Source organism: Mesoplodon densirostris, chromosome 7 (assembly GCF_025265405.1).
Source record: "Mesoplodon densirostris isolate mMesDen1 chromosome 7, mMesDen1 primary haplotype, whole genome shotgun sequence".
In the NCBI taxonomy this organism is placed as follows: domain Eukaryota; kingdom Metazoa; phylum Chordata; class Mammalia; order Artiodactyla; family Ziphiidae; genus Mesoplodon; species Mesoplodon densirostris.
The window spans coordinates 63,943,222-63,956,416 of record NC_082667.1 but is presented as its reverse complement, the minus strand read 5'-3'; the positions used below and the strand labels follow the sequence as shown (position 1 = coordinate 63,956,416).

The 13,195-nt window shown below is 56.7% G+C and overlaps 1 protein-coding gene across 2 annotated transcripts in view; it reads left to right on the top strand.

Moving 5' to 3' along the window:
* The window catches only part of LMO1 (LIM domain only 1), a 40,873-nt gene extending 32,539 nt beyond the window's left edge, over positions 1–8,334 (top strand). For both annotated transcript variants that reach the window (XM_060104259.1, XM_060104258.1), the window contains 3 exons: positions 3,201–3,414; positions 5,973–6,098; positions 7,987–8,334. In XM_060104259.1, the coding sequence (XP_059960242.1) occupies positions 3,201–3,414; positions 5,973–6,098; positions 7,987–8,092 (446 nt within the window). In that variant the 3' untranslated portion in view covers positions 8,093–8,334. The remainder of the gene's footprint in view (positions 1–3,200; positions 3,415–5,972; positions 6,099–7,986) is intronic.
* Positions 8,335–13,195: the final 4,861 nt, after the last annotated feature.

The following is a 13,195-nucleotide window of genomic DNA, read 5'->3' as shown; positions in this document are numbered from 1 at the left end:
GGGTGGGAGCTGGGGAGGCAGGACAGGAAGGGAGAACCCAGACCCTCTGGGGAACATCTTGCTCTATTTGGGAGAAGGAGACTACAGATGCCCCCCTTAAAGGCCCTTCACCTTTCCAGGAGTGTTTTCAAGTCTCCTGGACTAGCCCAATGAGAGCAAACGGTGTGGGTGCTCGGTAAAGAAGGGAGGGGTGAGTCAGACTTCTCCCAGGACCTCAGCCTTCCCAGGCGAAGAAAGCTCGAGGTCCCCAGATGCTCTGGGACCTCCTCAGCCAGGCTGGGCCTGGTGTTCCACGTCTCAGTGGACATCAGACACTGGCAGAAGCCATGTGGCTTCTTAAAGAGTTCTCCAGGACCCAGGAAGCAGAGTCCAGCACCCTAAAGCAGGGTATTCAGGCCTCACAGAGCACTTGCTGTATGCCAGGAGGGGGACCTGGGGCAGCGTGTGGCTTTGCTCCCCATATCCTCCCTGCATCCTCTAGGTGCTCGGTCCCACTGGTGATGGAATTACCGGCTACCATGTGGTCCACAGCCCTGCAGGCTCAGCCTCTCTAGGAGCCAGGCCAGACGGAAGATGGAGCAGGACAGACGCTCCTAGTGCTGGGACCCCCCTTCATTTGGGGGCATAACTTAGTGGGCCAGGTGTATCCCCTGAGTAATGATGTTCCAGCCACTCACCCCCCTCCCAGTGACAGCACAAGTATAGAGCCCTGGGAGGGCTCAGGGCTGCTGGGAAGGGAGCCAGGCCTGCTGCTAGCCCTGGGGAGCAAGGGGCAAATCCGCCGTGGGGGGACTAGAGAGAGACTTGGTCTGGCATTTTCCAAGCTGGAATGTATATGCATAGCTATGCTGGCTGGGTGCTCCTTCCACAGGCCCCAGGGACAGTAGTTTTACCCTGGGAGCCCCCAGACCTTTCCATATTCAGCTCTTTGAACCCCTCCCCCATTTGATCCCTGTAGGCCAGGCCTAGGAAGGAGCCTCTTAGGCCCCCCTTAGCTCTCGGGTGGGCCTGCTCCCCAGCGGCCTCTCTGGGCTCCCCTGAGCTCTGTGACCGCCGGGCTGGCCCCTGTCAGAGGAGACACAGGCGGGCCTGAGGACACAGTCATCCTGAGCCCCATCACTCTCTCAGACCAATTAACCTGTAGAGCTGCATTAGGCAGCAAACTTCCCAGCTAACAGATGGGCCCCGCGGGCGCTGGAGGAGGGAGGATGCGCTGCCTCCTTCCTGCCCTCACCTGTCCTGCTGCTCCTGGGGGCTGGGGGGCCGCCCCCTCTCCGAGAGAAGTCTGAGGAAGCAGCGAGGCTGAGAAAGAGCATAGGAGGGAGGAAGAACCCTGCAGGCCAGCTTGAGCAGTGGCTTACACTAGCTCTTTGGACTGTCTGGGCCTCAGTTCCCCCATTTGTAGAATGAGAGCATTTGCCTGTACGAACCCTGGGGGCCCCTCTCACCTGACATCTGTGGATTCTGAGACTGAGGTCCTTTGGAAGCTGGTTCTCTCCTGGAGCCTGAGGAAGGGTCACAACCCAGAAGAGGGAAGGGAAAGGAAGCAGCTCGGACTCCGGGCTGGGGGCAGTGAGGGGGAGGGAGGGAGAGGAGGGATGCCAGGGAATGGGAGCTGAACCCAGAGCCCTGGAGAATGCAGGGGTCCTGTGGAGACCTTGGGCCCAGGGGGAGGGAGTGTTCGGGGGCTTGCTGGAAAACCGAGGAGGCAGGAGGGCGTGGGCTGTTTCCCCCAGCGGTGACCCCTCAACCCATCTGAGCCCTTGTGAGGGTCACTTAGACTTAGACAAGTGCAAGGCAACCCCACCATCCAGCTGGGCTCTGAGACTCTCCGCACTTGCCTCCAAGCCTAGTCTTCACCACCCTCGAGCCTCAGGACTCCACGTGGATGTCCAGGTTCCCAGACAACATCTGTCCCCACCTCCTTCTCAACTGCCCCTCCCTATGGCCTCAGGGCCGGGGGCTAGGAGCCTGTGCCTCTGTGCACACACATGCCCACGCCTGCACACCTTGCCTGTGTGCACGGGGCATGTGTGGCTGGCTGTACATGCTTGCCTGGTGGGAGGTCTGCCCCTCCCTCTGGTCAAGGCCACGCTGCGATTCCTGTCTTCTGTACTTACCACTTCCTTGCATGTCGGGAAGCTCACATGGGCCCTGGGAGAGGGCCGGTGTCTCCAAGATTCTTATCCTGGTAGGATAAGCGAGGATGCTGGGGCACTGATGGACAAGTACTGGCTAGGGCAGGTAGGAAGTTTGAATCTAGCTAGAAACATTCCTGAGGAAAGCTTCCACTAGGCCAGGCCCAGCTACCTCCCCAAGCACTGACCAGGAGCTCCAGAGCTCCTGCTGCCCCCTGGGAGTATCACAGGGGCATCTCACTTTCTTCTTTTTTTTTTATTTTTTAAAATTTATTTATTTTTGGCTGTGTTGGGTCTTCATTGCTGCGCGCAGGCTTTCTCTAGTTGCCGGGAGCGGGGGCTACTCTTCGTTGCGGTGCGCGGGCTTCTCATTGTGGTGGCTTCTCTTGTTGCGGAGCCCAGGCTCTAGGCTCGCGGGCTCAGCAGTTGTGGCGCACGGGCTCATTTGCTCCACGGCATGTGGGATCTTCCCGGACCAGGGCACGAGCCCGTGTCCCCTGCATTGGCAGGCGGATTCTTAACCACTGCGCCACCAGGGAAGCCCCCACTTTCTTCTTGACGCCTCCACAATCAAGAGTCTGTAGCCTGACGTGTTAGGTTAAAATGGTCAAGCACACAGCAGTGTGAGGAAGCCTTGAGGTGGCAAAAAGATCTGGGAGTTCTAGTGGACCCCAAGCCCAAGATTCCATTCTCAGGGCTGCCGAAAGAGCTAATGGATGGTGTCTGCATAAGGAAGCCTCAGGCCTACCGTGGATCACACGGCACAGGGGGCAGTGGCTGGATGGAGAGGAACAACTCAGGGAAGCGGGCGTGAGGACTAGCTGTGTAGAGCAGCCGCAGCAGAGTAGACGCGGGGCTCCCACAGCTTCTGGAGGACCTTCACGGGGCAGGGGAGGAGGCTGTGCCATGCAGCCCACACAGGGCGGGACCCAGGCCCAGGGGAGGTAGCTGCTGGGGAGACAGGGAGGGCTTCTGGAAGGGGGCAGCAGAGAGAAGCAGAGGGATGTACCCTGAGGTGGGAGCCGCAGGGCCCACCGTGTCCATCTGTCTGTCCATCCGCAGGTATGCCGATGCTCTCCGTCCAGCCCAAAGGGAAGCAGAAGGGCTGCGCGGGCTGCAACCGCAAGATCAAGGACCGCTACCTGCTGAAGGCGCTGGACAAGTACTGGCACGAGGACTGCCTCAAGTGCGCCTGCTGTGACTGCCGCCTGGGCGAGGTGGGCTCCACGCTCTACACCAAGGCCAACCTCATCCTGTGCCGGCGCGACTACCTGAGGTGGGCGGCCCCCCACCCCATCTGCCCCCCAAGCCCTTCTGCTCAGAAAGCCCCATCCTCCAAGGCTGGCACTGCTCTGCCCTGCTCTAGCCCCAGCATCCTGCCTGCACTCATCCCCACCCCTGCCCTGCCCCTTGGACTCAGTGCCCAGCACGGGTCCTGGGCGGGCACATCTGTTACCATTGGGCACCCAAGAGAAGCTTCCCGAGGGCACCAGTCTGGCTCTGGCCCTACCTTTGCCAGGTGCTTTTGACCCACCCCGTCCCTGAAATCTGGGAAGGGACGCCCTGGAGGGGCTTCCAGGAGCAGGTGGGGAAGCTCTGACTTCCCTGGGCCCCTCTGGCCTGACGGTCTCCTTCTCAATCTCCCCAGGGACCAGCTCCCCATCTTCCAGGTGGGCCCTGGGATTAAACACCCCCATGCCTGGGGAGCCTGGTAGGTAGCCAGACCCTAGAAGAAGAGCTGCTGATGCTGGAACTTAAAGACCTGGGTTTGAACTAGTCCTGAACCTCTTCCCCCACCTCAGGTTACCCCTCTGTGAATGGTGAAAAGACTATGGCTTCCCCTCCTGGCATTCCTCAGAGCTCTAACCCACCCTCCTCCACAACCTGGATCCTATTCCCCAGGGCTCCTCCTCCCCAGTTAACCCTCCCTTAGGCCATCTATGACATCAGCAAGGCTGGAAGGAGGCCACAAAGCAGGGGCCTTGGCTGACACCCAGCATCTGCATTTGGCTCCCATGCAGGCTGCTGGGTGGCGGCAGGGCCTTGCGGGGAAGGAAGGCCCATCGCATTAATTAGTAGGTCATGGCCAGGCTTCTTGGGGCTCCCTCTGCTCAGGACTGGGCATGTCTGGGGTGGGGGGAAGGCGGGGTTATCAGCAGAGGCTCCCCTATTTCCCCGAAGAGCCTAAGATTTACCTGCCTGCACCTTCTCTTTTAACTTCTGCCTTTGCAGGAGTTTTTTTTTTTTTTAAGTGGTGCTATAAACCAGGATGTGTGACTCAGTGCTCCTGACTGGGGCTGGAGGAGAGATGCTGAGGCCAGGAGGAGGGGTTAAGGATGCTTCTGGGGACTCACCCCTTGACAACCTGGAAGGGGTCTCCAAGTCTGGAGGTTTAGGACATCACCTGGGGGCTGAACCTACCAGGTTGAGGGGAGGTGGCAGACCATCTGACGAGTCCACAGGACCTGGAGAGGGACGACCACAGTACAGGATGGGCTCATCTACAGAGCTGATGCACCCACAAGCATCCTGGGCCCTGCCAGCTACTGGAGCCTGAAGGTATTCTCCTGGACTCTGGCAGAGGCTCAGGAATGACTTCGAGGCCTGGTGGGCCAGTGGGCCTGAGTGGGTGTGGGTATGGGGCTTCCTTGAGCTGCTCAGCCCCAGAGAATGGCTGTCCAGAGCCTGCCTCTCTGCAGTCACTTCTCATTGGACTGGTGGCCAGAAAGGCCCCTCTTGGCAAGCAGATGCTGTTGGCCCGGCCTTTGTCTGCCTTAATCTGAGCCACCAGGCAGCTCAGCCTGATGAATAATGGAGCCAAGCTCATCTGCAGGCACCCGAGCTTGAGCTGGACAAATCAGGGATTAGAGGGCCTCCCGCCCGCCTCTCAGCCCCCTTGCCTCACTTGGGGCTTGCTCTGCCAGTCTGCAGAGCAGAGGCCTGGCTGGCTCAGACCCCTGGAACATTCAGCCAAGGACTGGCCTACATGGGGGAAAGGAGTGAGTTCCCTGTCCTTAGAGCTTTGCAACCAGCAGCTAAGAGGAGGGGTACCTGCCCCAAAGAGGCGTTGTGCCAGATGGCCTTGGAACTTCCTTTTGGCATCAGTCCTGTTTTAGAAGCACCTTTGAACAGGATCATCTAGTCCAGGCTTCCCATTTTAAAGAAGGATAAACTGAGGTTCAAGAAAAGGGAGTTAGGCAAGTCACACCATGAGTTGGTAGCAGAAAAAGACCATCCCATAGGGTTGTTGTCGAGATTAAATGAGTTGGTCTTTGGAGAGCCCTTAGAACAGTGCCTGGCACATAGCAAACGCTACATAGGCATTTACTAAAGGAGCTGTGACTGAGAGGTTACAGTTTTCACAACGAGCTTGTGAAGAATGTATTATGGTCCCCATTTTACCGCTGAAATAAATGAGTCTCAGAGAGACTCGGTAACTTGCCTGAGGACGCACAGCCCATGATCAACAGGCTCTCTCTAAATTCAGGCTTGTGTGAGTCTGGAGTCCTTGCTCAGGGCCCAGCCCAGTGTTCTTCTGGGGACCTCAGGTGCTTGAGGGACCCCAGTGGAAGCCTGGGAGGAGGCATTGTCAGTGAAGCGGGGGCATGGGCAGCGTCAGCCAACACCTGGGTCCCCAGGTGTGAATGCACCAATTTCTCTGAAGCCTTCTCTCTTAGCAGAATCTAGACACTGTCATCTGTGCTCCTTCCCTCTTGCCCAGGCCCACCTGCTGAACCAGGGGCAGGGCAGGTGGGGCCCTGGGTGGAGGCAACTCCCCTGCCCCCCACACCACCCCAACAGGTGCCTGAAACCTCTGCACCCTTCCCTCTGCAGGCTCTTCGGCACCACAGGAAACTGCGCCGCCTGCAGCAAGCTGATTCCAGCCTTCGAGATGGTGATGCGGGCCCGAGACAACGTATATCACCTCGACTGCTTCGCCTGCCAGCTCTGCAACCAGAGGTGAGTGCTGGCCTGTAACAGACCCAACACACTCAGCAGACCCCAGCTGACACCTACTGCCACAGACCAGGAGTGCCATGGAGGCATGCATGCAAATGCGGGTTCTGTGTGTGCATGTTGTTGTGAGCATGTATGTTCATGCCTGTGTTTTATGTACACCTGAGCCCTGTAGCCAAATGTGTGCCCTCCAGTACCGCGTGTACATGTTTGTGGAGTACAGCTCTGTGCAAATGTAATGGACGGGGCCATGCATGAGCTGTGTGCAGTGTGTGTAGTGTCCATGCATGTATTTTTATTTTTTTTAAATATATTTATTTATTTATTTTTGCTGCATTGGGTCTTCATTGCTGCACACAGGCTTTCTCTAGTTGTGGCAAGTGGGGCTCTTCATTGCGGCGCGCGGGCTTCTCATTGTGCTGGCTTCTCTCCGTTGCAGAGCACTGGCTCTAGGCACACGGGCTTCAGTGGTTGTGGCATGTGGGCCCAGTAGTTGTGGCTTGCGGGCTCTAGAGTGTAGACTCAGTACTTGTGGCACACAGGCTTAGTTGCTCCGCGGCATATGGGATCTTCCCGGACCAGGGCTCGAACCCGTGTCCCCTGCATTGGCAGGTGGATTCTTAACCACTGCGCCACCAGAGGAGTCCCATGCATGTATTTTTAAATGTCCATGTACGGGATGGCGGGGGGTGAGTCTGTGTGTGCATAATAAATGAGCATGCCTGTGCATGCATGTTTTAAATGTGTGTGCACAAGGGTTCTGTATGCATGTCCTGTGCCGTGTGTGTGTGTGCTACATGCAGGAGCACGCATGGACATTCCAGCGAAAAAGGGTTCCCAGACCTGGAGGGTGAAATCCCCTTGGGGAACCGTCACTCACTTCTGTGATTCTGGTTCCAGCCCAGCCTTGTTTCTGGTCTTTTGGCCCCTACTTTGTGCCCCGAGCCCCATGGGAGACCCTAGGGACCTAAGGAGCCAGAGCCCTTCAACCCTGGCTGGGGGCCGGGCCCCAGAAGGCAGGCCCTTTTCTCAGGAGCCCCCAGGTGAGGAAGGAGTTCATACAAGTGTTCCCAGAGGGTGAGGTCCAGAGGGACCTGCAGGGAATGCTGGTTTGGCTGGGGCTCTGCCCAGACCTACTGCTGGGAGGGCTCGGTGAAGTTGCAGCACCACCTGGTGGTTGAAGTGGGATCTGCTGGGACTGAGCCTGTGACCCTGGGGTCCCACGACAGCCCTCAGACACCCTGGGCACGCCTTTGGGGGAAGGGCTGAGTCCTCCAGTGCTTGAGGAGGACTGGGAGGGGCAGAGAGGTAAAGCAGGGCCTTCTTTGGGTTAGAAGGAAGATGGTGGGACAGGGTCACCTCCTCCTGAAAGAATGTTCCCGGAAACCCAGATTCTGTTTGGAGGAAGAGTGCCCTTCACTGAGCCATTTCCTTAAGCTGGTTGGAAAAGTCAGCCATTTTATCCCTTCCTCGTGCTCCATCTCTGCCTCTCCTTCCCTCTCCTCGGTCGGTCTTTTCCTATTTCTTTGTTCCTCCTCTCTTTCTCCCGCTCTGGCACTGAGGTACATTATTTCTACACCTCCCCTCCGACCCCAGCCCTGCTCCCACCTCCACAGGAGCTCTGACTATGTGGAAGGGCTGTGACCCGGGCTTATCTGTCTGTCTTACACCCCAGGCTGCAGGGCCTGGCCGAGAGACTTTCAGGGATCCCCTCTGGATTGACGGGGTGTGCATGGGACTTTCAGGGACCCCCCGGAAAGCTCGAGGAGCAGACTCCCCGGGACCTCACTTCCCGCACGTCCACTTCCTGGGCCGGGTGGGGTCCTGTCTGGAGCCTCCGCCATCCACTGGGACCCCTCCATGGCCTCTCTCTCCTGCTTGGATTTTCCAGATTTTGTGTGGGAGACAAATTCTTCCTGAAGAACAACATGATATTGTGTCAGATGGACTATGAGGAGGGGCAACTCAATGGCACCTTTGAACCCCAGGTTCAGTGACGCCCGGCACCTGGCCTCCCGGCCCGTCCGTCCGTCCGCCCGCCTACCCACCCGCCTGGCTGGCCAGCCGCTCTCCTGCCGATTACAACTCCTCTGTCCTCGATGGGAGGAATGGCCCTTCCTCCACCGCCGCCCGTCTGTGTGTGACCCCTCCTGGGGCCAGGCTGGGCCTGTACAGTCTGTCTTCTGTATATAAATGGGAACATTTATTTTATGAGAAATGTAATGCGATTTTATTACTGGCGTGGATTAAACTTATGAATGTTTCCGGGGAGGTTATTCTGCATTGATCACATGACTGACACAGACCTGGGGCCCCTCCCCTTGGCTTGGGAGTAAAACCAGACCCTGCCCTTGGTCCTTGGTGGGGAGGGGGCCCTGGAGCAGGACACGGGGCTCTAGTGTATGCCGTTGCCGGCAGGGCGGCTCCAGGTGGGCTTTAGCGGGAACAAGCTGGAGGGGAGGGGACAACCCCAAGCACCCCCTCAGCCAGAAGGTGGGGCTAGGCTGTCCTCACCCTCCCCTGGCAGAGCATATACCCTGGCCCCCAAGATGAAAACCTCCCTTCCCTGGACTCCTGTGTTGCATCCACCATTGAAACCCCCCCAGACTGCCCAGACAGGGACCCAGCTCTGGTCTACCTCCATGGTAGGACCCCAAATCCTGAGCTCCCTGCCATGGGAGCACCATTCTTAAACCCCTCTTAACCTTCATGGGGACGGACAGCATTTGCTGTCTCTTCCTTACAGCTTGGGCACAACCTGGGACCTGCCTTTCTTCTCCCCTGGAGGAGTGAGAACAATTCTGTTTCCCTGTAACTCAGCCCACGGAGGCGGGAGGTTTTCGTTCATTCAGTCGGCAAATCTGTCTGTCTCAGCCCCGCGCTGCAAGTACCAGACACAAGGATGAATCATGGACTGGACACGGTCCGTGCTCTTGAGGAGAAGGGGGAAAGCCAGGAAAACAAACAGAGCACATCAAGGTGAGGATGAACGCCATGGGGAGGCCTGGGACAGGCTGGTTCCCTCCAGCAGACATGGGACCATTTGTGACGACTGCAGAGTCAGACAAGTCAACGAACACACAGTCAGACACATACGTGTACTGGCAAGCAGGAGAGATGGACACACAAGTAGATGGATGTGTAGGCAGAGGTAGGTAGGGACAGACAGAAAGCCGGCAGGTACTCAGACTGGAAGGCAGCCAGACATCCAGCGGCTGAGCTAGGCTCACCCAGGGCAGCAGGGATGCTGCCTTGGTCATGGCTGAAGCCATAGTGCCGAGCACATAGCCTGGAACTGAAAAGGTATCACTGAACAGTATTAAAAAGAGAGGCTCCTGGGCTTCCCTGGTGGCGCAGTGGTTGGGAGTCCGCCTGCCGATGCAGGGGACGCGGGTTCGTGCCCTGGTCCGGGAAGATCCCACGTGCCGCGGAGCGGGTGGGCCCGTGAGCCGCGGCCGCTGAGCCTGCGCGTCCGGAGCCTGTGCTCCGCAACGGGAGAGGCCACAGCAGTGAGAGGCCCGCGTACCGCAAAAAAAAAAAAAAAAAAAAAAAAAAAAAAAAGGAGAGCCTCCTAGGGTCCAAAGCCTGAACAGAGAAGGCTATATGGACAGGCTCCCCTGACCATCAGGCCACTCACTCCTCCTTCCCCAGGGATGGTTTTTATCCTGGCCACAGACCAGAGCCCAGATGGAGTCAGCCTACAGCCTCGGCCTCTGCCTGCTCCTGGGCAGGGAACTGGCTGCCTGGGCAAAGCGGGGATGTGCCGCCATCTCACGTCACCTGCCCCCAGGCCTGCTCCTCCACTTGAGTGAAGCGGGAGGATGGCTGAGCTCTTACGGGCGCTTGGAGGAGGCTACATCTCCAAGATATGATTTTGTGGCCAGTGGCCCAGTCCGTGGGAAGGAATCTTTAGGGCCAAGGATCTTGGGGTAGGAGTTCTCTGCTTTGGGGCTTACCACCTTCTATGAAGGAGCCGCACCCGTGTACGTGAGAGAAAAGAGAGGCTTCAGTGGGTATATTTGAGTGGGTCTGGTGAGACCAGGGAGCTGTCGTCTGTGTGTGACCATGTGAGATTGTGAATGGGTTTGAGCACGTGAGCTTGAGGCTGGAGTCTGTAATGAGGGATTTTTTTCTCACTCAACATGAACATTATTTCCCTGGACTGTAGCAGAGCCCTCAATGCCAGACCCTCCCTGGGCCCTTATGTCTAGGATGGCTGTGCCCACCCCAAGGACCCAAGTCCTAACTTGGGAGTCTGCTGCAGATAAAGTTGTAACAAGTTAATTACATGGTTATCGAGAGATAACGGAGCCACTCGAATGCAGTTTCTGGGCAATTACAATTGTTTCCAACAGAGTTACCATATTGCAGCCATGAAATAACGTGTCATTTTGCAGTAATTATGTAATTAACTTGTCTCACACTGTAGGTTGCACAACAATTAATTCACTCACAATGAGATCGACTCAAAGTCAGGCAGCCGGGCTTTGAAAGCCCCCAAGAGCAGAGCTGGCCTTCTAAGATGACCCCAGCCCCACTCTGCTTGCCCCATACCTTGACAGGGTGCTTCCTCAGCCTAACGTGGCATGGAATGTTCCAAGTTCAGCATCATGGCTCCACTGACTGCTGCCTGACCATCCTCATCCAGGAAATGGGGATGATCTGTTTCCTGGGACAGCCACAAGGCTGAGATCTACACTGTGAAGTGCTGTGCTTACGTGAGCTGGGGTCACCATCCTGGATATCATGAGGTCCTGAGTAGGAAACCCTTTGTACAGGAAGACCCGTAGCCGTCCACAGCTGCCCCCAGGAAGAGGCCACACAGGCGTTGCCTCGGCAGGTGTAGAGCCAGTGGTGGGGGGTGGGGGAGACAGCCAGAGAGGAGACCGATCTCTCTCTGTAGCAGGGCAACCAAGCTGGGGCTGGAATGGCTACTGGGGGCCAGGGATTATGCACCTAGAGAGGATTTGCAACCCCCAGAGGAAACCCAGGAAAAGCCTGACCTCCCCCACCTCCCCAGCCACTGTGTATGAGAAACTTGTGTAAGTGTAGGGCATGAATGGTCCTGACCTGGTTCTCCTTGAGGCCGTAGCTCACCACAGAGGATTGAAGATGAGGAAGCCAGGGAGCACTGAATGTGAACCATTAGAGGCTGTAGCAGCTCAAGCCTCAGCCTGGGGCTTGTGGGTAGTGGGGATGTGGAGAGCCTTGCACTAGCTATGCACAAACCCCCTCCATCCCCAGCCAGCCCCTGGGACCCCATCTCCCCACCTGCTTTCCTTAGTGCCCTGGTCTCAGAGATACTCTAACAAGGGGCCTGGGACCCATGGAACATGACACCTGCTTATGCCCCCGCTCCTTGGTCTGAAGCTGGACCACATAGTCTGTGTTTGGAAAGAAGTTTGATTCTAACCTTGACACTGCTGCAGGGCCCGTCATGGCATCTCATATGGGTCCTCTTCTCCTGGGCCTGGTCCCAGAAACTATGCCCCACATCATGAGACATGTAGAAGCCACAGGTGGAAACCACGTGAAATTCCTGCCTGGGAAATCTCATCTCTACATGGAGATAACTGCTCTCGCCCTTAAAGCTGTCAGAGATAGGCAAGGCCAGACTAAATCTGGCACTGAGTGATCCCCAGCACCACGCATCTGCGGATGCTGCCACCAGGTGAGGGTAGGTTAAGGAAAGATGCTTTGTAGCTGTGACTGTGCATCACTCTTGGTGAAAATTCCAGTGAGAGAATTCTATCAGTCTGCAAGTCAATATTTAGCTATATGTTACCTCCCAAACTATAATTAGCTAAAAATGAATGAATAAAGATGAGCTGATACGAAGGTAAGTTGGTCCAGAAAAATACTTGATCAAGATTGGTTGGGCTTCCCTGGTGGCGCAGTGGTTGAGAGTCCTCCTGGGGGATGCAGGGGACATGCAGGGGACATGGGTTCGTGCCCCGGTCCGGGAGGATCCCACATGCCGCGGAGCGGCTGGGCCCATGAGCCATGGCCGCTGAGCCTGTGCGTCCGGAGCCTGTGCTCCACAACGGGAGAGGCCACAGCAGTGAGAGGCCTGCGTACTGCAAAAAAAAAAAAAAAAAAAAAAAAGATTGGTTTATCATGAAAAAATGATCAGATGAACCAAACACATACACAGACATGTGCACACACAGCTAAAATCCAGAAAAGAGTGCTGGTTCATCAGTACCTCATGAGCAAACCTCATCTCTGCTCCTGGCCCCTGGGGAAGACTCTCATACTGCTTTATCCCAGCAAAGGTAGCAACCTCCTACCCCCAGACACGAGGTTGAAGGGTGTCCAGATCTCTTCAGACTCTTGGTAGCTCCAGAGTAGATTGTTCCTGAGCTCCCTCCTGTTGGGGCCATTTTCCGTCACCCAGCAATAGCCCCTCCAACCAGTGGGTCTGCCCGCAACCTAGCGACACCTCTCTGTTTCTGCTGCCGTGTTGAGCCCCGAGGCTCCAGTGAGGCCACACTCACCAACTCTCCCCTCGGGGCTGGGTCCAGTGCTCACATAATAAGTTTCACATCAAACTTCTTTCCACCATGTGGTTTCTCCCTTTCACCACCTGTACCCCCTTCTTGGATCAGGGGACGTCCCTTGCTGGGGCTCCTTCTACCTGGGTTAGACCCTCCTGACCCTCTCTAGGGGCTCAGGGCTGCACCTAGGAAGGGGAACGCCATTGCTGCTCAGGGCATTCTTCAGGGGTGCAGGGCAGAGGTGAGAGGCACTTTACTATGAAACTGCTGTAGCAGGAAGAGGGAGAAGCTGGGCCAGGCCTCAGAAAGGAGGGAGAGAAATTAGCTTTTAAAACCTATTTCCAGTGGGGGGAAAAAGACCTGGATTCAAATATTCTGGACCCTACAAAATGGTTTTTATTCTGGGGCAGCATCCATCTTTCTGAGAACTGATGGAAACCCTCTGTGCGGCTGGGTTCCCCAAAACACTGGTTTCTCCCTCTCTCCAGACCCCAGGCTGCACACCTACCCAAGGCTTCCAGTAGGTGCTGCCTAGACCCCGATTCTCTGAACTCACATGCTCGGAGCCCAAGACAAGCAGGCCAGTCCCAAGTCTATCCCACT